General features: G+C 40.7%; 3 protein-coding genes and 1 long non-coding RNA gene across 9 annotated transcripts; 1 reads left to right on the top strand and 3 right to left on the bottom strand.

The window, feature by feature from the left end:
- Positions 1-1423: 1423 nt before the first annotated feature.
- On the bottom strand, positions 1424-3237 carry LOC141392714 (uncharacterized). Its single transcript, XR_012409859.1, has 3 exons — positions 3119-3237; positions 2932-3046; positions 1424-2874 (listed from the first exon to the last, which is right to left on the bottom strand). It is a non-coding gene; the product is annotated as an uncharacterized lncRNA (long non-coding RNA).
- A 1310-nt stretch (positions 3238-4547) lies between these two features.
- On the top strand, positions 4548-6081 carry LOC141392713 (protein-lysine N-methyltransferase CG9154). Its single transcript, XM_073965598.1, has 3 exons — positions 4548-5041; positions 5110-5269; positions 5698-6081. The coding sequence occupies exons 1-3, from the start codon at positions 4898-4900 to the stop codon at positions 6057-6059; spliced, it is 666 nt and encodes a 221-aa protein (XP_073821699.1). The 5' UTR covers positions 4548-4897; the 3' UTR covers positions 6060-6081.
- A 1174-nt stretch (positions 6082-7255) lies between these two features.
- On the bottom strand, positions 7256-8164 carry Pfdn1 (prefoldin subunit 1). Its single transcript, XM_073967558.1, has 4 exons — positions 8066-8164; positions 7938-7986; positions 7701-7843; positions 7256-7633 (listed from the first exon to the last, which is right to left on the bottom strand). The coding sequence occupies exons 2-4, from the start codon at positions 7965-7967 to the stop codon at positions 7429-7431; spliced, it is 378 nt and encodes a 125-aa protein (XP_073823659.1). The 5' UTR covers positions 7968-7986; positions 8066-8164; the 3' UTR covers positions 7256-7428.
- A 606-nt stretch (positions 8165-8770) lies between these two features.
- On the bottom strand, positions 8771-14073 carry LOC141393925 (uncharacterized). Of its 6 annotated transcripts, none has more exons than XR_012410212.1 (5): positions 13914-14073; positions 13749-13840; positions 12400-13428; positions 11835-12255; positions 8771-9052 (listed from the first exon to the last, which is right to left on the bottom strand). XR_012410212.1 is itself a non-coding variant. In XM_073967556.1 (5 exons), the coding sequence occupies exons 3-5, from the start codon at positions 12726-12728 to the stop codon at positions 9042-9044; spliced, it is 540 nt and encodes a 179-aa protein (XP_073823657.1). In that variant the 5' UTR covers positions 12729-13428; positions 13749-13840; positions 13914-14041; the 3' UTR covers positions 8771-9041. The 6 variants fall into 6 exon arrangements, 3 of the variants coding, with proteins under 3 accessions (XP_073823657.1, XP_073823658.1, XP_073823656.1); XM_073967556.1 differs by having other exon boundaries at positions 12621-13428; positions 13914-14041; XR_012410213.1 differs by lacking the exon at positions 8771-9052 and adding an exon at positions 9222-9353.
- Between the last annotated feature and the right edge of the window lie 7353 nt (positions 14074-21426).

The raw sequence follows: 21426 nt of genomic DNA, 5'->3' as shown, positions 1-21426 counted from the left end.
TCCGTTCCTTTACTTTTCTGGTAAAAATGTTCATGAGAGAGCAATTTTGAGAAATTTTGACACTTTTCTCTTTTACCATTAAAAAGTAAAGGAACAAAGCTAATAATACAGGTACAACAGCTGATTATCAGACTAGATGTTAAAATGCATTTTTGTGATTTACATCATGACCCAATTATAGGTCCTCCAGCAAACGAATTCAAAGAAAACAAAGAATTTAAATGTCAAACAGGGGCGAACAAATGTTTTGAGACAAATTTCTTTTCTGTCAATTCAGGTAGATACCATGATACAATGATACAAGGTAATCTCACGCTCAGAGCTCACAGAGTTGTATTCGTTTTGACGTCCCTTCATTGACAAAATGATTTTGACAAGCTTTGTATGTATATGTTAAAACATACATATGTCAGTTTTATTTACATTTCAAATCTGTAAGCAATTTAATTTCAAATTTTTAAATTTAAATTTTTCAGACCGATTCGATTTAGCCTTGTAGGTCCGCCCGTCTGAAGGATAACTCTCGAACGGATCACCTAAAGTGGTCTTAATATAGGCCTCGTCATACTTTTTCAAAATAATCAATTTGGTGCGAAAGGTATCTTACGACCGGATCAACATATTTTGTCAAAAATTAATCCTCCCAAAATTTTTCCAGACATAGATTAAGGATTTCTCTTAAGGGCTGTTCGACAATAGGTTATAAATTCCTTGGGCTCCTGTTTGCAGTGATATTATGTATTTCGTGATCAAGTCCATGCTTTCAGGCTTAAAAAATCCTATAGCGACCAACATAAATGACTGGTGCTCACAAAAATTTAAAGAGTGGCCGACATCCCTATAGACAGTTGCCTTGTTAATGTCAAACATCCTATTCATATCGCTGTGATGCAGAATTAGTGTGAAGTATTGCAATCCAAGACGTCACTGATGCGCAGTCACTGAAACGCAGAATACACACAAAATGGTCAACAGGTACAAAACTGTGGTAGTTTGTGCAATGGTGTGCATTTGAAAGTACTTTTACAATGCACTTTTACTGAAACAATGCAGTTTTATGACGTTACGGAAGTCAGCCAGTGACTTACATTGGTCCAACACTTGCACATCGGAATAGTTCTCTCAAACATGGGCATGGTTCCTAATGACCCAAATCTCAAAAAATCCTAAGGTGACAAACTTAAATGGATGTTTGGCACGATAACTGTTGAAATGGCTACCCAAGTTAGATGCAGCGTTTATAATCATTACTACAATATCGTATTTTCCCCTTGGGAAGTTTTTATTTTTTAAAGACCAAACATACATAGATGTTGGTCTCCCAGGAAATATATGCTGTAAACAGATAAGGCTTCAAAACTTAAGTTATTTTTATATGTATACATAGTCTTAAATATTATATAAAATCATACATTTTGCAGCATTAAAATATATAATATTCTAACAATGTTTATAAGATTTGAAAAGTGTACATCTTCCTGAGAGGGGGGTGGTTGTTGGATTGCGACGACGAACACGGCTGAAGTACCTGCGGATTTCTTCAGATTTAAAAATTCTATACAAATAGGTGTTAGCAATCTTCAGTTGAGGAAGGTTCTTCAAGGTGGGTGGAACTTTTTTTGCAAAAAAACCTTCATCCACGACGACCGCGTATGGTGCCTAGGCCAGCACGGCATCTTTGGTATTTGTTCACCTTTTGGATTTCAGTCCAGATCTTCAGTAGAGGCCACCACTATCAAGGTATGTGTTTCGGAACAACTCTAGTTGAGTAAAAGCTCTCCGATTTTTTTTTTAATTTTTTCCCTAGGTAGTTATTGTTGCGCTGATCATGGGAATGTATAATTTTCTTGGGGGACAGATCCGGTTACCTGGTTATTGGACCCGAAAGTCCGGGTACAAAACCCGGTTTAGACCCGGCTCTACTAAACCGATTACGATGGGTATCATTGGAAAGCTTATGGAAATACCTATGCAAAAAGTGGTCATATGATGGGGTTATTTTCAGGTGGTCAGCTGATATAACCCAAAAACTGATTTTTGGACCCGAATTTTTCCATAAAACCCTCAAAAAGTCGAAAATGGGCCCATTATGGGTGCCCGCTAAATCTAAATGGTGCTATATTTTGTAATACCTTCTATGGATCCAGAGATATGGCCCTTAGAATCTTGAGAACTCGGTTCTGCAGGGCTCATTTCTTTACATTATAGGTGTCTATGGAAAAAGTTAATGTTCTAAATTGAACAAAATTGTCTTTTAAATTATATTTTCTCCTATGGACAGGTGCAAATCTCGAAAACGAGAACAAAATGTTCTTTTAAATTAAATTTTTTCTATAAATAGCCACTTAGAGAAAACAGTTGTCGAGATTCTAAGAGTCATATCTCTGGATCCAGGGGAGGTATTACAACATATAGCACCATTTTGGAAAGGTTAAAGTGTGAGCTACAATCTGGCTCACATTAAATGGGAACCCATAATGGGCCCATTTTCGACTTTTTAAAGGTTTTATGGAAAAATCCGGGTCCAAAAATCAGTTTTTGGGTTATATCACCTGACCACCAGAAACTATCCCCATCATATTACCACTTGTTAGATAGGTATTTCCATAATATGATATGATAACCATTTTGTAGCAATAGGTTCAGTAGAGCCGGGTCTAACCCGGGTTTTGTACCCGGACTTTTGGGTCCAATAACCGGGTCCGTCCCCCAAGAAAATTATACATTTCTGTGATCAGCGCAACAATATCTACCTCTGGAAAAAATTTCACAAAAATCGGAGAGTTTTTACTAAACTAGAGTTAAGCCTGTGTTTTCAAAACCAACTGATCAGAGCACGACGAGTTTGTCAAGATTCCGTAGAGGGTTGGTGACCTATAACAAGGAACACACATTAAATCAATTCATCATCACCCCAACCCATTTACTTACCGACTTGTTGTCTGTTGCCGAAACGCTTTTGGTATCAGGATAATCCACCAATTGATTGACGACATCACGGCTGGGCAAATCTTGTTTTGTTTGTTAATTGTTTTCCGAGTGTGCCCTGAGGACCGTGATACAGAAAAACATTGTTTTTAGGTATTTTTCACAGAAATTCTTTTTGCACGCTGCTTACCATCTTTTTTGAAAATTTTGCAACAATTATTGCATTCTGCAGCCCGAATTACATTAACCAAGAGAAGCGCCAAAAAAAACTTAATATGTATTCTCCTGAAATTGTGCCAATGATTGTCGTATTTATTTGTTCCAAGAAAAATCATATAAAATAATGAAATGCAAACAAACGATAGTATGTTGTTATTGTTGTCATTGACATACAATAACAAAAACAACTTTCATTTCGTTTTGAATACATGGTTGTATTTGGCAGCTCAAGGACGGTTTTTTCAAATGAGATTACCTTCTTATTCTGCCATGGGTAGATACATACAAAATATTTTCCGAGAAAAAGTTGTTACCGTAGTTATGTTTGTTTGACGAAACAGAAAATACCAGCTGATCGAACTTGAACTGCTAAAATAAGTTATTGTAAATAAAATTCTCATAAAAAACACAGCAAATGTTGACATTTTACGTGTACAACATTACCTTAATTTGTTTTCTTTTTTCGAGATACATCTACCTGTTTCTGTACAGTTTGACATTTCAATACCTCACAGCGAATTCAAATGACGAATATGAATTTTGACAGCTCAAATCGAAATCATCTAATTTTGCCGGAGGACCTATAATTGCGCCATGAATTCAACCATGGTAGAACAAGAAAAGGTAGCAGCAATACCCAGCTGACTGAACTGGGTTGTAGTGTTAGTGTCAAATTCCATACGACATTTTATGTATTTATTTCTATGTTCGATGTATATTAGGGATATATATTTTTGAAGAACAAATTTATTAATCAGAAAAAAAAACTATTTCCCATAAAGACGGCTTCATATCATTGACATGTAACCTCCTACAGGTCCGAACGACATGTGTGGTGTTTTGTTAAACTTGAAAATAATAAAACCCTAATAAACATGTGCTTTTTTGTTTTCAAAAGCAAACTATTGAAGCAGCTTCTCTTTTTTCAATGAATTACCAGCGACCCCAAACATTTTTGCAAGAATTCTACTTTCTGCGAGAAGTTATGCATTTAGTGGAATGATATGGAAACATTCAAATTGAAAATCTAACGAGTTTTCATTCATGTTTTCCAAAATATTCAACCAAATGTGAAAAATTATTAGTTTTTTAAATTCCAATAATTTATAGACATTTCCTTGTTTTGTTTACAAATACAACTGACAGTAACGTTACAAACAAAAACAAATTCCTTTGTGGTTGTTGTTCGAGTTGTATTTGTTGTAGTATTAACTTTACCTTGTATTTGTTCTACCATGGAATTCAACATCCTTTCCTGCTTTTTGTTGAACTTTCTCCTTGTACCTGTATTATTGCGCAGCGGCAAAAACAGCTGGTTATCACACTAGTTGTCAAAATTCATTATTGTGAATAAAAACACATACAAAATGTAAACAAGCAATTCACAATAATACATTATTGTGACCAAATTTGACGTTTGGTATGATTCATGGTGGAATAAGAAGGTGAATTGCTTGTTTACATTTTGTGTGTGATTTTATTCACAATAACGCATTTTGACAACTGGTATGAAGATCAGCTGTTTTTGGCGTTACACCTTATTATTCCACCATGGTTTTGACTTAAAGAAGGTTAACCCTGCAAAAGCTATAATAATATAAACAGGCTATAAGGTGATAATAATTAAGAATCATTCACAATAATAATCAAAACAAATCAGTTGTTTTTTTTTTCTGAAAACGTGATTTTTACACTTGAATTAAAAGCAACAATAAAATATAAATTTATCCTTAAAACTCAATTAACAAATATGGACGATGATGATATTTGCCTACCCGCCGATACGATGGCTATATTGCAACAGTTTCTAGCTGAAAAAGCGCAACGGGAACAAGAAGAAGCGGAGAAAGTTCAACAAAAAGCAGGCAAGGATGTTGAGTTCGAGGAAGATTGGGTATGCAACAGAGACAGAGACTTTTGTAATTCTTTTCTACAATAACAATGTATTGTCATTATTTCCAGCAACTGAGTCAATTTTGGTACAGTAGTAAAACTAAGCAGGACTTGGGATCTGTGGTATCACAACTGCTGGAGGCAAGCAACGAAAACACAAAAGAATATAAAATTGCCTTGCTGTCTTGTCCATCGCTGTATGCAACAATAAAGGAAATACATTATAATGGTAAGCATGATTTTACGAGAGGAAAAACAAAACTTATTCGGGTAAGTTCTGAGACGCACTTCACCTCTCACTTCACGCTACAAGCATTTTGTTCACCCTATTTATTCCTATTTTTTGCGAATTCCTTGGGGCTAATATTCATTAGGATATTTAAAAAGAAGAGTACATCCTAGTCCGTTCATAAAAGACTCGAAAAATAGGCGTAAATGAGGTGAACAAAATGCTGAAGGCGTAAAGTGAGAGGTGAAGTGTGTCTCAGAACATACCCGATTGTCTAAGACCGGTTTAAGGACCACTTAGAGCGCAACAATATAAAGATATGAAACTTACATCTTATTCACAAAAGAAGTTGAACGATCCAATTGGAATCTTAATGCTGGCGTTTTCCCAATTCATCAGTGAATAATTAATCTTCCTTTTCTTTACAGTGAATATCTTTGAATATGACAAACGTTTTTCAGCCTATGGTGATGATTTTGTATTCTATGATTTCAATGATGCCGATGTACCTGACTATCTAAAAGATCTGTGGCAAAGTTATGATCTAATTATAGCAGATCCTCCCTTTCTTTCCGAAGAATGTATAACAAAAATATCGAAAATCATTAAAAATCTTCTTAAACCAAGTGCGAAAATCATTTTTTGTTCAGGCGAAGTGGTGGAGCAGTGGTTGTTGCCCAGTCTGCCGGGTGTGAAAAAGTGCAATTATCATCCAGAACATGAACGTAATTTGGGAAATGAATTTGTATCCTACGCAAATTTTAATTTAGATGATTTTATAAAGACGTAATAAAAATTGTAAAAAGTTGAAATTTAGCATAGTTTTAATTGAGAACAATAGAAAGCCGGTTCGTATAATTGTAAATACATAGAATAATTGCTTCTGTAGACCCATTCTATTAGAAAGGGTGCTTCTATAGACCCTCTCTTTTAGAAAGGGTGATTCTATAGACCCGTTCTTTATGAAAGGGTACATCTATAGACCCTTGCTTTTAGAAAGGATGCTTCTATAGACCCGTTCTTTAAGAAAGGATGCTTCTATAGACCCGTTCTTTAAGAAAGGGTGCATTTATAGACCGTTTCTGAAAGGGTGCTTCTATAGAGCCTTTCAGAAAGAAAGGGTGCTTCTATAGACCCTTTCTCAATGAAAGGGTGCTTCTATAGACCCTTTCTCAATGAAAGGGTGCTTCTATAGACCCTTTCTCAATGAAAGGGTGCTTCTATAAACCCTTTCTCAATGAAAGGCTGCTTCTACAGACACTTTCAGAAGGAAAGGGTGCTTCTATAGACCCTTTATGAAAAGGGGTGCTTTCTGTGAACCTTTCTGAAATAAAGGTTGCTTCCTTCAGAAAGAAAGGGGTGCTTCTACAGACACTTTCAGAAGGAAAGGGTGCTTCTATAGACCCTTTATGAAAAGGGGTGCTTTCTGTGAACCTTTCTGAAATAAAGGTTGCTTCCTTCAGAAAGAAAGGGGTGCTTCTACGGACACTTTCAGAAGGAAAGGGTGCTTCTATAGACCCTTTATGAAAAGGGGTGCTTTCTGTGAACCTTTCTGAAATAAAGGTTGCTTCTTTCATAAAGAAAGGGGTGCTTCTACAGACACTTTCAGAAGGAAAGGGTGCTTCTATAGACCCTTTCTGAAAAAAGGTTGCTTCTATAGACACTTTCAGAAAGAAAGGCTGCTTCTACAGACACTTTCAGAAGGAAAGGGTGCTTGTATAGACCCTTTCTGAAAAAAGGTTGCTTCTACAGACACTTTCAGAAAGTCTGCTTCTACAGACACTTTCAGAAGGAAAGGGTGATTTTATAGACCTCTTTCTGGGATTGTGGTAAGTTATTCGGTACTGTTACTTCATAACATCCATGGTATCGTTGGCACCTCATCTGATGGTCTTCCAAAATAATTGTTCCCATTCCAATATCAAAATTTTAAAAAGGTACAATTTTGCTTCTTCCCTTCATCTCGCCTCTAAATATACCAAAATGTCACTCCTCTCTTGTTATTAAATAATTTAATGGATACTTTGTGTGTGTTTAACATTTATCTTGTTCATTGTTTTTTGTTAAAGCTAAATGCAAAAGAAAATTTGTTTGATTTTGTTTTTTTTTTTTGTTCAAGACAATGTAATTAATGAGTAGACCGGGTAATGTAGACATATCTATTTGGCTGCTTCGGCTTCTTTGCGTTGTTGTACCAGTTCACGTAAACCATCCTCTTGATCCTTTAATGATTTCAGCAAGAATTCCTTCTTTTTGCTAAGCAAATCAATTGCCTTATCACATTTATCTTGTTTGGCTTTGAGATCTCCACGCATATCTGTGACATTGGTCAAGACAAACATGCGACCCACTGAGAAATAAACTCTAGAGAAAACGATGGCATAAATTATTATTATGATTCCAATTGCATATTACCCCACCACCTACATACCTTGTGTCATCTGTTAAATCGCTGGTACCCTTTTCTGTCAATTGGTATTTTTGTTTGCCATTCTTAACCATATCACATTTCATATCGATCATGTTGATTTTTTTGGTGGTCTCAATTTTATTGATTTGCATTTCGGTGAATGCCTGAAAGGATAGTAGAAATGTATAAATTACTTGCATCCAATGACTCACATTGATTGGGGGCTATGTTAGTTTTTTAGCCTATTTGGTTACTTACTTTCTTCAATTCCATATCCATTTGTTCCATTTTGTTGTGCTTTTGTGTTCTGTAAATATTTCCAAGAGAATTTTATTAGTTTTCATTATTAATTTTATGAAAAATACAACATCTGCAAGAATAATTACCTTTTCCAGAGACCAAAGAGATTTTTTATTTGATTGTCAAAATTTCATTTGACAGAACGTAGCATGTCCAAGAACAGTGTTGTAAAACGTCAATTTTGTATTGTGAAAGGGTACACTAAACGCGACATTGGCCGTAGGCTATACACAAGGTGGGAAAAAGTAGAAAGAATTTGCAGGAATAACGGAGAAAATGGAAAAGGATAATTTTTTAAATAAATAATGGACTCATGTACATAATAAAAAAATCCTTTTTGAATAATATATGGGTGCATATATCTTTTTGGTTATGTTGCTGTGCAAAAAGCGCACTAGAAATTGATGGGAAAACAACGGAAATATGATGAAAAGGGAATATTTCCCTATTGCAAGGCCATTCAGAAGCACAATGAACACCTAACCAATATAAACAGTATATTTTATTTGAAATTTGACCGCATATTTATGTATTTCATATGTGTTATCTTAAAGCTGCAAAAAGGCGGCAACAAGGGTGCATTAGACTGAATAATGTCGTTCATTCATTTAATTAATTTCTTTAATCAAAATACAAAGACAAAATAACAGAAAAGGTATATACGATTACAGGATCATGTGGGAATGTGTTCATCGTATACCTTCTTCAGATATGGTTCTCTTGCGGCGCCATCGAACTTGCAATGTGCCCTGTCCCCCAGTTCTTGAAATACCAAATGAAAACCCATTGAGTTTTAATAAAATATAAGCACATTGTATCCTCTTTTTATTAAAAAAAGAAAAGAAAAAATAAAAAATAGACGTTTTTAAATAAAAAACTGCACATTATTAAAAACTTGTAAATTTCTTTTTCTTATTTTTTCTCTTTTTTATAGATATTAAAAAAACTTTTAAATTTCTTAATAGTCATCATTACACAAAAAATTTGGAATTTGTACACGATTTGTTCCTTGTGTAAACTTTGGAAGTTATGGAAAATGTGATTCAGCCGATGAGTTATTGCTTAAAAGCCACCTGCAACAAAAAAAGGTAGACAAAAGAAACTTATTAATTACCATGAAGTTAACAGGTCTTACCAATTAAGGAATTGTATGTTAATTTTGGTAAGAATAAGCGATTCATATCTTCAAGAAAAAAAGAGTTCCCTAAGTTTGTATTTAACTTCTGTTATCCCTCCTTCTCCTTCTTTTAGATGACATTTTTTAACAACATGGTTTTGGTGGTGTATCATAACAGTGAGCCTTGCAAGCACATTTCCATTTACACGCTTGGAAATCACTTTTCAAATAACGTGCCGGACAAATGGATGGAGGACCTTGTCATGACATTGAAGAAAGAAACGAAAGTAAATAGTGAGAAGTGGAGAAAAATCTATTGAAGTGCGATAGTACCTACACCTAAAATGCTACAGGAATTGAGCTACATTCCAAGAGCGGTATACCAGACGTTTTGTCGTTGGAAAAAGCCAGAAGGCCTTTGAAAAGGCCTTTGGAAAGTTTTCTATATAAAGAAGTCATTTGGAAAAAGCCTTCTATATAAAGACCTTTAGAAAAAATCTTCTATCTATAGGGGGCCCCATAAAGGACTCTTCTATCTAAAGAAGACCATATGAAAGGCTCTTCTATCTAAAGAGGGCCCTTTGAAACACTCTTCTATATTTAGAGGACCCTTTGAAAGGCTGTTTTATTATAGAGGACCCTTAAGAGGGGTCCTCCATCTATAGAGGACCCTTAGATAGGATATTCTATCTATAGAGGACCCTTTGAAAGGGTCTTCTATCTATCTTTGAAAAGGGTCTATTTATAGATGACCTTTGGAAAGGAACTTCTATTTATAGAGGACCCTTGGAAAGGGTCTTTTATTTATCGAGGACCCTTGGAAAGGGTCTTCTATCCATAGAGGACACTTGGAAAGGGTCTTCTATCCATTGAGAACCCTTTGAAAGGGTCTTCTATCCATAGTGGACCCTTCGAAAGGGTCTTCTATCTATAGAGGACCATTGGAAAGGGTCTTCTATCTATAGAGGACCCTTGGAAAGGGTCTTCTATTTATAGATGACCCTTGGAAAGGGTCTCCTATTTATAGAGAACCCTATCTATAGAGGACCATTGGAAAGCGTCTTCTATCTATATAGGACCCTTGGAAAGGGTCTTCTATTTATAGATGACCCTTGGAAAGGGTCTTCTATTTATAGAGGACCCTTCGAAAGGGTCTTCTATCTATAGAGAACCCTTGGAAAGGATCTTCTATTTATAGAGGACCCTTGGAAAGGGTCTTCTATTTATAGAGGACCCTTGGAAAGGGTCTATAGAGGACCCCTGAAGGTGCCACCTATCTATAGAGGACTCCCTGAAGGGGTTTTCCATCTATAGAGGACTCCCTGAAGGGGTTTTCCATCTATAGAGGACTCCCGGAAGGGGTTTTCCATCTATAGAGGACACCCTGAGGGGGTCATCTATCTATAGAGGACCCCCTGAAGGGGTCATCTATCTGTAGAGGACCCCCTGAAGGGTCATCTATCTATATAGGACCCCTGAAAGGGTTATCTATCTATAGAGGACCCCCTGAAGGGCTCATCTATCTATTGAGGACCCCCTGAAGGGGTCATCTATCTATAGAGGACCCCCTGAAGGGGTCATCTATCTATAGAGGACCCCCTGAAGGGGTCATCTATCTATAGAGGACCCCCTGAAGGGGACATCTATCTATAGAGGACCAGTTCAAGGGGACATCTATCTATAGAGGACCAGTTCAAGGGGTCTTCTATCTATAGATGACTACCTTGGGATCTTCTATCTATAGAGGACCCCCTGAAGGGGTCATCTATCTATAGAGGACCCCCTGAAGGGGTCATCTATCTATAGAGGACCCCCTGAAGGGGTCATCTATCTATAGAGGACCCCCTGAAGGGGTCATCTATCTATAGAGGACCCCCTGAAGGGGTCATCTATCTATAGAGGACCCCCTGAAGGGGTCATCCATCTATAGAGGACCCCCTGAAGGGGTCATCCATCTATAGAGGACCCCCTGAAGGGGTCATCCATCTATAGAGGACCCCCTGAAGGGGTCATCTATCTATAGAGGACCCCCTGAAGGGGTCATCTATCTATAGAGGACCCCCTGAAGGGGTCATCTATCTATAGAGGACCCCCTGAAGGGGACATCTATCTATAGAGGACCAGTTCAAGGGGACATCTATCTATAGAGGACCAGTTCAAGGGGTCTTCTATCTATAGATGACTACCTTGGGATCTTCTATCTATAGAGGACCCCCTGAAGGGGTCATCTATCTATAGAGGACCCCCTGAAGGGGTCATCTATCTATAGAGGACCCCCTGAAGGGGCCATCTATCTATAGAGGACCCCCTGAAGGGGTCATCTATCTATAGAGGACCCCCTGAAGGGGCCATCTATCTATAGAGGACCCCCTGAAGGGGTCATCTATCTATAGAGGACCCCCTGAAGGGGACATCTATCTATAGAGGACCAGTTCAAGGGGTCTTCTATCTATAGAGGACCAGTTCAAGGGGTTTTTTTATCTATAGAGGACTACCTTGGGATCTTCTATCTATAGAGGACCCCCTGAAGGGGTCTTCTATCTATAGAGGGCCTCCTGAAAAGGTCTTCTATCTATAGAGGACCTCCTGAAATGGTCTTCTTTTTCTACAGGACCCTCTTAAGGGGTCTTTTATCTATAGAGGACTCCCCTGAAAATGTCTTCTATCTATAGATGACTCTTTGAATGGAAATGATTCCTCCAATACCTGTAAAGTTTATAAAAAATACTTCAACTTACATGGATAACATGGTGGTGTATTGCAGACATTCCATATCCTTGGATCGGGAATACCAGCTTCTGGCAAGGGTGGACAACATTGTGGTGATGGTGAGCAAGGTATGGGTGATGGGGCTCCACCCATGGGATTTGATGGACCACAACAAGGATCACATGGGCCACATGGAGGAGGACATGAGGGATTCGATTGTTGGGAACAACCTCCACTACCGCCGCGACGTTTCTTCACACCCATTGTCATGTTGGCGAAACGTAATGGAAATGCCGATGGACAACAATTCGGTGTTGGCAGACACATACAAGCTGAACGACCCTGACACTGGGAACGTGGACATTTATCCTGCAGCCCGTTACGTTTAATACAATCACAGGTGGTGTACATAATGCCCGAACGTAGCTCATGACTGCGACAAGATTTAGGCTGAAAAGAGAGATGTAGGGGAATGGAACGATTAGTTGAATGTGCTTGTGATGGGGTTTTCCTTGAGTATATTTTCAAGGTGAAGTCTCATTTGGGACCCACCTTGAATAACAAATCAAGGCGAATCCTTTGAATGAAACTCACCTTGAGAATATACAATGGAATAGGGGCATATATGGATTAACATGAGGGTCCACAAGGATTACAGGGACCCATACAAGGTCCACAGGGACCACATGGCACTTGAGGTCCAGAAGGACCACAAGGTCCACATTGAGTATTCCACGGTGTAGGAGAACAGGGATAGCAGGGACCACATTCGGGAGCTTCATAAGGACAACCGGGAATGCAGGGTCCACACGTACCGTAGGGTCCACAAGGCCCGCAAGGTCCACAGGGGCCGCAAGGTCCACAAGGGCCGCAGGGTCCACAAGGACCGCAGGGTCCACAAGGGCCGCAAGGTGTTGGAACATAAGGTCCAGATGGCATCGTCATACCACAAGGTCCACAGTTAGGAGGCAAACATGGTCCACATGGTCCACAAGGTCCACAAGGTCCACATGGCCCGCAAGGTCCACAAGGCCCGCAAGGTCCACATGGCCCGCAAGGTCCACATGGCCCGCAAGGTTCACATAACGGATATTGACTGGTTGAAAAACACGGCAAGGGCCCGCATGGTCCACAAGGTGATGATGGCCCCATGGGGCATGGTGGACAAGCAGCACTTGGTTTGTAGTTTATTGGTCCGGTGGGATAACAGCAAAATTCTCTTGCTGGGGGAACATCTAGAGTTTGTGGTTTCGGCTGGCACAATATGGACTGGCAAACTTCACGCGGCTCGCAAATCCGCTTAGGATAACACACCACATATGGATCGGGAATCATTGATGGATAATAAATAACTCTTGGTTCACGGACCATTTGCGAAACCCATGTCAATTTTGGAACTTTTATGACGCGAGTTGTGTCTACAACTTTGGGAATGGTGATTTGGCGGCAACGATTCACCACCATCGGCTCGGGAACAACTTTTTCGGTAAAAACTACCCGTTTTTTGCATATCAAACGTGGTGGCTGTTGAACTGTGATACATTTGGGTACTGGTGGTGGTATCCGGGGGGCACATTGTGGTATGGCATCTAATTGCGCTCCGGTATAACATTTGGGTGAGCACTAAAAGGGGGATTTGCAGAGACGGTCGGGCAGGAGCAGCAGATTTCGTCAAACGAATTGCCGATGAGGAGGATTCACCAATTGAGGATGGATTCAATGCGAGTTGTGTTGATATTTGTTGCAATGCCATCAAATGTTTGTTGAAGCAAGAGTTCGCCAAACCAATTCGCAAGTCGAAATATAAATTGAAAAGGTGAAATATAGGGCTATTGCATTTGTATTTTTTAAGAGGTCAGAAGCTATGGACCTGTTTCACAAATTCGCTTGAGATACGACTTTGTGAAACAGCGAAAAAAGAACAGAAAGAAGAAAAGCCTTACCCCAAAAGGAGCACAGCAGGGGTCACAAGGACTGCAGGGTCCGCAAGGTCCACATGGAGGGCAGCAAGGATCACACATCTTTAAATTTGTATCTGCAAACAAATGAAGAAAATAATTATTAATTAACTTTCCTCTTATTTAAGTATTCTGCGGTCTGCAACTTACATCTTTTTTAACTTTTTCTTGAGAAGAAGGATAATAATTTGCAAGGGATTTGAGTTTTTTTTTTTAATTTTTTTGGTACTTAAAATTTAGTTGCAGCTTTCTTTGTTCAAAGTTTTGAAATGAATGAAAAAATTTGGAAAATTTTCCAAATAGTTTCCTCAAATATTTCAAGGCCAATGTGATTGAATGGAAAATAAGTTTTCGTTCGAAATTAATGTGTTTTTCTAAAGGGGTTTATGAAAAGTATTGAATCTGGTATAAATGAATTTTCGATGGTGCTTCGGAATGAAGAGCATTTAATTTGATTTTGAAAGGAGTTATGAAACTGTGGAACAGTTTTTGGCAGTGAAGTCGATTATGGTCAGAGTAGATTTTTTGGAAAACGCCGCACTCTCGGGAAAGCTAAGGTTTCGGAGAATTCACTAATCATCGCTTCAATAATTGTCCAACACTTCTGATGCTTTGGTAGCAGAGAGGATGTTCGAAGAGATCAACACTACTGCAAGGACTCTATACATGATTATCGAATACCCGTAATGAGACCGCAATTCCCTGCGGGATTAGCAAATGAGCTTGATGAACTTCGTCGAGCCAAACCCAGTGACCCCAGAGTCTTCTGAAGAGTTGCAACATTGGTGCCGGTATAAGTGAATTGTGGGCAACGGTAAATTTACACTTGAACCCTGGAAAGAAGGAAGATATAACCTCAGTCACGTTTGGCGACGTTACGTTGACTGACCCGAAGAGGTGCACAAATTATTTTAATCGACAGTTTGTCGAGCACGCCGGGAGTTACATGCGAAGAGAAGACTACTTCGCCGCTTCAGATCTCTTCCTGCCGAAGATGAACCACCGCAGTTAACAATGGATGATGGTGCGAATGCCATCATTAACGCTAAATCATCCAAAGCTTTGGGCCCTGATGAAATCTCCATGATAATGCTGAAATAGCTCGATGAGCAGGTAGTGGAGTATCTCACTAAAATTCCCAACCTGTCGCTAGCCAACCACATCGTGCCCGAAGTCTGGTAAATGGGCAAGGTGGTCCCGCTACTAAAGCCAGAAAAGGACACCAGCAAAGTGAATCGTACAGAGCGACTTCTCTTTTGTCACCCGTAGCAAAGTCTCTTGAGGCTTTACTCCTCCCGGTGTTAGAATTAGGTATCCAGTTGCCGATCATTAGCATGGGTTTCGCAGCACGCGCTACATTGTGTCGTGGGTTATATAGAGAAGAATATGGTTGAATCGAATTTCACTTGGCTGCCTTTCTGGATATGCCAAACTCTCACGCTGGGATCACACCAACGGACTTGGCGTGAATCCGGCAAAGAAAGAGCTGGTGCTCTTTACTTGAAAAAGAAAGACCGCCGAGTTCGTACCACCAACACTAGATGAAGTGCAGCTAAATCTCTCTACAGAGGTGAAGTACCTGGGAGTGATTCTTGACCATCAACTTAGATGGAAAAGGAACACGGAGGAGCGTACTAAGAGGGGTCTAATTGCACTCTATTCTTGCAAGAACTCAATAGGTAGGAGCTGGGGTCTGAGACCACATGTCATACACTGGCTGTTCTTGACAGTGGTATGCCCCATTTTGACCTATGGGTGTCTTGTTTGGTGGCAGGCCCTGAATAATAAGTCCAATTTGTCTAGGTTAGCTACTGTGCAAAGATCTGCTTCAGTTCTTATTACAGGAGCAGTGAGGAGCACCCCTCAAGCAGCACTGAGTGCAATACTGAACATCCAGTCTCTGGACATTTCTGTTCAGTATCTAGCATCCCGTAGTGCCTTGAGGCTCAAGGAGCTTAATCTATGGCGATCCTCAGGGTCTGGGCATGCTAGTATTTTACACCAGCTTAGCAGTCAGATCGGACTAAGTGACGGAGGGAGTGTAACTGACTACATTTCGCCTTCGCTGGATTTCGATGCAGCGAAGGTCTCTATCCCTGACAGAAGTGAATGGGAGCATGGCAGGCCACTACCCGATAGCCTCTCCATCTTTACTGATGGTTCAAAGATGGTTGAAGGTACTGGAGCGGGGGTGTACTGTGAGGAGCTGAACATAAGACGTTCTTATAAGCTTAATACAAATTGCAGTGTTTTTCAAGCGGAAGTCTTCGCAGTATTGAAGGCCTTAGAATTGGTAGTAGGACTGACGGACTAAGTAGGTAGGACAGTCACAGTCTACGTAGATAGTCAGGCTGCCTTTAAGGCACTAGGGTCATATAATATTAAATCTAGGATCGTTCAAAATTGTAGGTCCACCTTAAAAACATGTAATTTAAGCGTTAACCTCTGTTGGGTGGCAGGACACTGCAATGTTGAAGGAAACGAGATTTTTGACGAATTAGCAAGGCGTCGCTCCCAGTCCTCTGACCTTACGGTAGAGGACTATGTCAAGCCACCGCTCTGCTACTTCCTCGGCAAACTCAGTCAGTTCTATGCAGAGAAAACCGTAAGGATTTGGCAGGACGTACCTGGTTGTAAGGTATCGAAGTCAATCTGGCCGGCAATCTCAGGCCGTAGAACTGCGTCCCTTCTCTCACTTTGCAAGTCGGAGATCAGAATCGCTACAGGGGTCATAACTGGCCACTGCAGCATTAGATCTATGACATGTAAGTGAGATGGCAACAACATTGAGTACTGCAGGTTATGCGAGGATGAGGAGGAAACACAGACAATCGAGCACCTTCTATGCAAATGTCCTAGACTGATGGTCAAAAGGCATATACTATTTGGTGTACATGTGATTGAATCTCTTTCCTACTTATCTTCTATTGATCCCACAATCCTGTAGTGGAATTCTGTAACTCATTTTTTGAGCTACCGACAAGTATCGGTAAAATTAAAACTCCGAATTATGAATGAAAAGTATCAATAAAAGTTGACAACACTCTTGCTATCGGTAGGATTTTGCAACAGCTTTATTTTGGTTGTTAACTTACCGAAAAATTTCGTTAATTACCGAAATTATAAGCATTTTAATTTTACCGATATTTGTCGGTAGCTGGAAAAATGAGTTACAGAATTCCACTACTGGTATCTTACTGCAAGAGCCTTAAGTGGCTCTGGGGCAGGTCAGTTCAGACTTAGAACCATTAGTAAATAAATTCTATTTAAATTCTATTTAAAGAATTAATCTTTTCTTCTCGAACAATGTGCTCTCTCTTTTACAATCACTAATTATTCTCAACGTAACTACTCAACTTATTCTTATTCTCTTCTCCTGTCCTACAAATTTCCACTTCCCTTCCTATCCAAACCCCTTCAACCTAATCCACCACCTCCCCCATATAGCACATCACACCGGCAACTACAGTCACACGCTATCAGCCATAGCCATACAACACCTTACGGCTTCAGCTATGACAGGCATCACGTCACTTGTTTCTTAATCAACCTTAATAATCATCACAAACCATTACCATCCGCTTGCACAAATCATTCTACACTACAATCACCATCATCAGTATGCATACAACACTACATCCCAGTCAGTAACATACCTTCAACACCAACATGCACAAATCACCATATATACATTTACATGCACAAATCAATAACCGGATCAATCTACACATCATCTCATCAGAGTAACAGCCTCATCTCTACAATCAATACAAGTTAATAGTCTGGATGATCACAATGGACCTCAGGGTCTCCGAGTGGAGTGGCTGCCAGCATGGCAGCTACGCATCCTAAACCTAACCTTCGTGTGCAGCACAGCGCGACAACGGCTCTGCACGTCATCTCCACACATATTTGTCGAGGACTCAAGTAGGAAAGGCCGTGTGATAGAACAGTGCTAATGGCGCTTGAAACAGGGAGTTCCCCAAGGTGGGGTGATATCTCCGGTACTTTTTAATTTCTACCTCTCCTGTAGCCACCTCCTCCAGACAGCATTGAGATCGTAACGTATGCGGATGATTTTACGATCTTGGCATCAGGTACCTTCCCTGATGTTATTAGTGAAAGGATAAACTCCTATTTGCTATATCTTACCACCTTTTTCCGCACGAGGAATATGCATATATCCGCCACTAAATCTACGGGCACTCTATTCATCACATGGACTGCAGAACACTGAGTTGAATGTCATGGCCGATGGTAGCAGATTTCCTACCACCAACTACCGCAAGATTCTAGGAGTCACATTTGACAGCATGTTCACGTCGTCTGCGCCCCCAAAGCTATCTGCGACTAGCTGAGATGTGGGACCCAGTTCCCTAAAGAACAAGCTGAGAGAGAACCACACCCAAAGGCCAAGGACCCATCCCGAGTCAAGACCCCAAACCTTCTCTACCTGCTATGAAAAGACTGAGAGCCGGAAAGATACCACTGTCATTATAGCCTCACAAGCTAACCAAAACCATAAGATATCTTCCGGATTTCTTCTCGCGGGAGACAGTGCAGGAAAGAGCACCAAAGAACCGATGGTTCCAGACGAACTTCCAGTTGCAGTTATGGTAAAAAGATAGCAAAGATCGTCTTCGACTCTGTTCGGTAGTGCCGCCCTCTATTTCTTTGTTAAATTTCAAACTCTGGGAAGGGTGCAAAGTGGCGGTCTTGATCATAAAAAAATCTCCTGTAGAATAGTATTGTCAGCACGGGTGCAACCACCCTCTGTGGACTATGCACGCATATTGACAAAACTAGGTAGCCAGAATCTCAAACTCCCGGCCAGCTCATTGAAACTGATCAGGAAATGGGGGGTCTTGTTAACAGGTTGAATATCTCAGGACAATATCTAAAGATGCGTGAGGGCCGTCTATCTCAAAGGCAGTAGAATGCCGTAGGCAGCAACCAATTCGCATCATACAGATCAATATGCATCACTACAAAGCGACGGCTGCTGAACTTCTTCTAGCCGTTGACGAAGCCATATATATATATATAAAAAATAGGATTGCTGCTTTAAAAGATGGGAACCATACCATCTTCGCCACCTCCAAGGTGGATAAGGAAAGAATTCGATAGTCGCCAAAAAGAATTTTAAACTTATATATCACTTAATTTGAATATGGATGGGAGCATCCATCTATACGCCTTTTAAAGGCCCAGACCCACCAGGCCAATAACTGGAGAGGCTCATCAAAGAAATAGGGAGCACACGTCTCATAATTACAGGATGTGAAGCCAATGCTCACAATTTTCATTATTTAAATTTTTTGAAGACTTTGTCTTCTCAGGCTAGAAGGTCATTTTTATTGGGGAAGCAGCGATACAAAGATGAATTTGGAATCCAGTAACTCCATCCATCGACTCGTTGTGGTACTTTGTTGGAAGGCACCTTATAGTCCTGCTAATCTGTGAACAACATCGTTATGTTGGCTTAGTTAAGTTAGATCCGTTGAGCACCATACAGAATGACATCTCCCAGCTGAGCGTATTAGGCCTATGAGGCCCAGCAGGGAGATGTCAGTCTGTATGGTGCTCAACGGATCTAACTTAACTAAGCCTTTCAGCAAAGTACAACAGCGAGTCGATGGATGGAGTTACTGGATCCCAAATTCATTCGTAGTAAAAACGTGAAGATGGTACACTCATTTCCTCAACTGCACGGACGTACCAGATCGCCAAAGCGTTCCAATCACACGCAACTATGCCATTTGTTAAGTGAGTCTTATCGAAGTGATAAGGTCTTGGTGGCATACGTTCCCAAAGCGTATAAGGTTAGGTTAAGGATGCGTAACTGCCATGCTGGTAGCTACTCCACTCGGAGTCCTTGAGGTCCATTGTGATCATCCAAACTATTGAATTGTGTGTGTTGTAGAGGTGAAAGATGTTGTAGTGATGTGTGGTTTGGGCTATTTGATTGTAGATGATGGATATGGCTATGTGTGTTGATGTTGATTGGGCGATGGTGTATGAGAGATGTGATGGTTATGCATGGGTTACTTGTAGTACGGCTATATGGTGTTTTGTGCTTGTAGATGGTGATGATGTGTAACTGATGGCTATATGGTGATTTGTGCATTCAGGTGATGACTGTGCAAAAAGATATGTTATATATCTGTAGATGATGATGCGTGGCTATTTCAGATGATGATAGTGTGTGAAGATATTGGTGGTGTGGAAGACAAGTGATGTGGGCCGGATTTGTTCCTCGTCACCGATACCGCAGATGCCTGTTTAACAGGCTTCCGCAAATCAGCGGCCTCAGAGCATTTCCCGCCCATGTTTTCCCCAGCAGCTTTTGTGTCACAGTAGCTGGGGGCTGATGTGACAACTCCTCCCGTGAATTCACAGTTTGCTTCTCCGACTTCGAGGACCGTGTCGGTGGGGCCAGTGAGGTCCGGGTGTCTTCCCCTACCGCAGACACATTAGGTGTCCGCAAAGGGTTCGAACAGGCCGGCACTACTGGATTTTGTTCTATGGCTGGTTCCGGGGAAGTCAAACCAGTCTTTGGGCTGGCGCCTACCTCCGGATCCGGCCTCGGAATCCGGTCGATTGGAAGTGGAATCTTCTCAAAATGAGGGTATTTCCTCTCAAGACGCCTCAAAAAGCGGAGCTTCAACCTTATCTCCCGGAATTCCGCCGGGGAGACCTCACCTGGAGACTTGTCTACAAATCTAGAGCAGTAGTTAACTGCTCTTTTGTAGCCATGTTTGTCCTTTCTTTCCCGGGCCTTACTACTCTTGATGGATGGGGAGGTGAGAGAATTTCGAGTCTCATCATCCATAGCCTCATCCATCAAGGCGTCCTGGCTGGGAAGACTGGGTCTATCGGTCGCGACCGACGTATCATCCCCTGACGGAGTTACTCCCTTCCCATCCGGTTTTGTGCTCCCAGAAGCAACCGAAGGGGCCATCTCATTGTCCTTCTGAGATGGGATGACCGTAGTATCCATCTCGTCATCAGACAGGGGGATGTCCTCCCAGTTGCTTATGGGAGAACATTCCCGACTCAGGTGAAGGGACGCACTTTCCCTCAGGAGATTGAGCAATTCCCTGCTCTGCGAGTTTATTGAGTCGCTAACTCTGTCCAGTGTCGGTGTGGAACACCGCCCAAATTTGGGCGGGGGGTCGTTATCAAGGGGGTTTGGGTTTTTGTTGTTTAAAATTTTTTTCATCCATAGAGAGATTTTTAGATGGGGAAACTGAGTACAACCATGGCATAGCCCTCCACTACCATGATTGGAACTTGACAACTAAGCCTGCTACTCGTTGAGGTGCCCAGGTATCAACGAGGCTCCGTTATAATAGAGTCGGTACCCTGACTGCAAACCTTAAACACCGATGGGCACGTGGTCGCTTAACACCCCAGTGTTAGGGGATCTCGAATTATTTTGGTAGGAGATCAGTAACCAAATATATGTCACTCACCCCAAAAATACACTGTAGGATTTCAGTGTATTGTGTAGGTCTTCGACAAGGATTGGATAACCTTTGGTCAGTCACAACCCCCCAGTTCAACACTCAAAGAATTTTAATGAGCAGATTGTGGCGTCAAGCCTCCGCATCGCGCCAAGATTGTTATCCCCGGCGGGGGCAGCGTATAATGTCAAGTCATA

The sequence above is a fragment of the Musca autumnalis genome, unplaced genomic scaffold (assembly GCF_047663935.1).
Source record: "Musca autumnalis isolate F117 unplaced genomic scaffold, ASM4766393v1 scaffold_2, whole genome shotgun sequence".
NCBI classification, from domain to species: domain Eukaryota; kingdom Metazoa; phylum Arthropoda; class Insecta; order Diptera; family Muscidae; genus Musca; species Musca autumnalis.
Note: the sequence above shows the minus strand (reverse complement) of the source record. Positions and strands in the feature narration are given on the sequence as shown.

Coding starts and splice junctions, on each gene's coding strand:
- LOC141392713 (XM_073965598.1), top strand. CDS start 4,898: ATGGACGATGATGATATTTGCCTACCCGCCGATACGATGGCTATATTG. Junction 5,042..5,109: donor TTGAGTTCGAGGAAGATTGG/GTATGCAACAGA, acceptor CATTATTTCCAG/CAACTGAGTCAATTTTGGTA. Junction 5,270..5,697: donor AAAGGAAATACATTATAATG/GTAAGCATGATT, acceptor TTTTCTTTACAG/TGAATATCTTTGAATATGAC.
- Pfdn1 (XM_073967558.1), bottom strand. CDS start 7,967: ATGGAACAAATGGATATGGAATTGAAGAAA. Junction 7,844..7,937: donor TGGATATGGAATTGAAGAAA/GTAAGTAACCAA, acceptor CTATCCTTTCAG/GCATTCACCGAAATGCAAAT. Junction 7,634..7,700: donor GATTTAACAGATGACACAAG/GTATGTAGGTGG, acceptor CGTTTTCTCTAG/AGTTTATTTCTCAGTGGGTC.
- LOC141393925 (XM_073967555.1), bottom strand. CDS start 13,826: ATGTGTGATCCTTGCTGCCCTCCATGTGGACCTTGCGGACCCTGCAGT. Junction 12,256..13,748: donor CCTGCTGTGCTCCTTTTGGG/GTAAGGCTTTTC, acceptor CTCTCTTTTCAG/CCTAAATCTTGTCGCAGTCA. Junction 9,354..11,834: donor TACACCACCATGTTATCCAT/GTAAGTTGAAGT, acceptor TGTCATGACAAG/GTCCTCCATCCATTTGTCCG.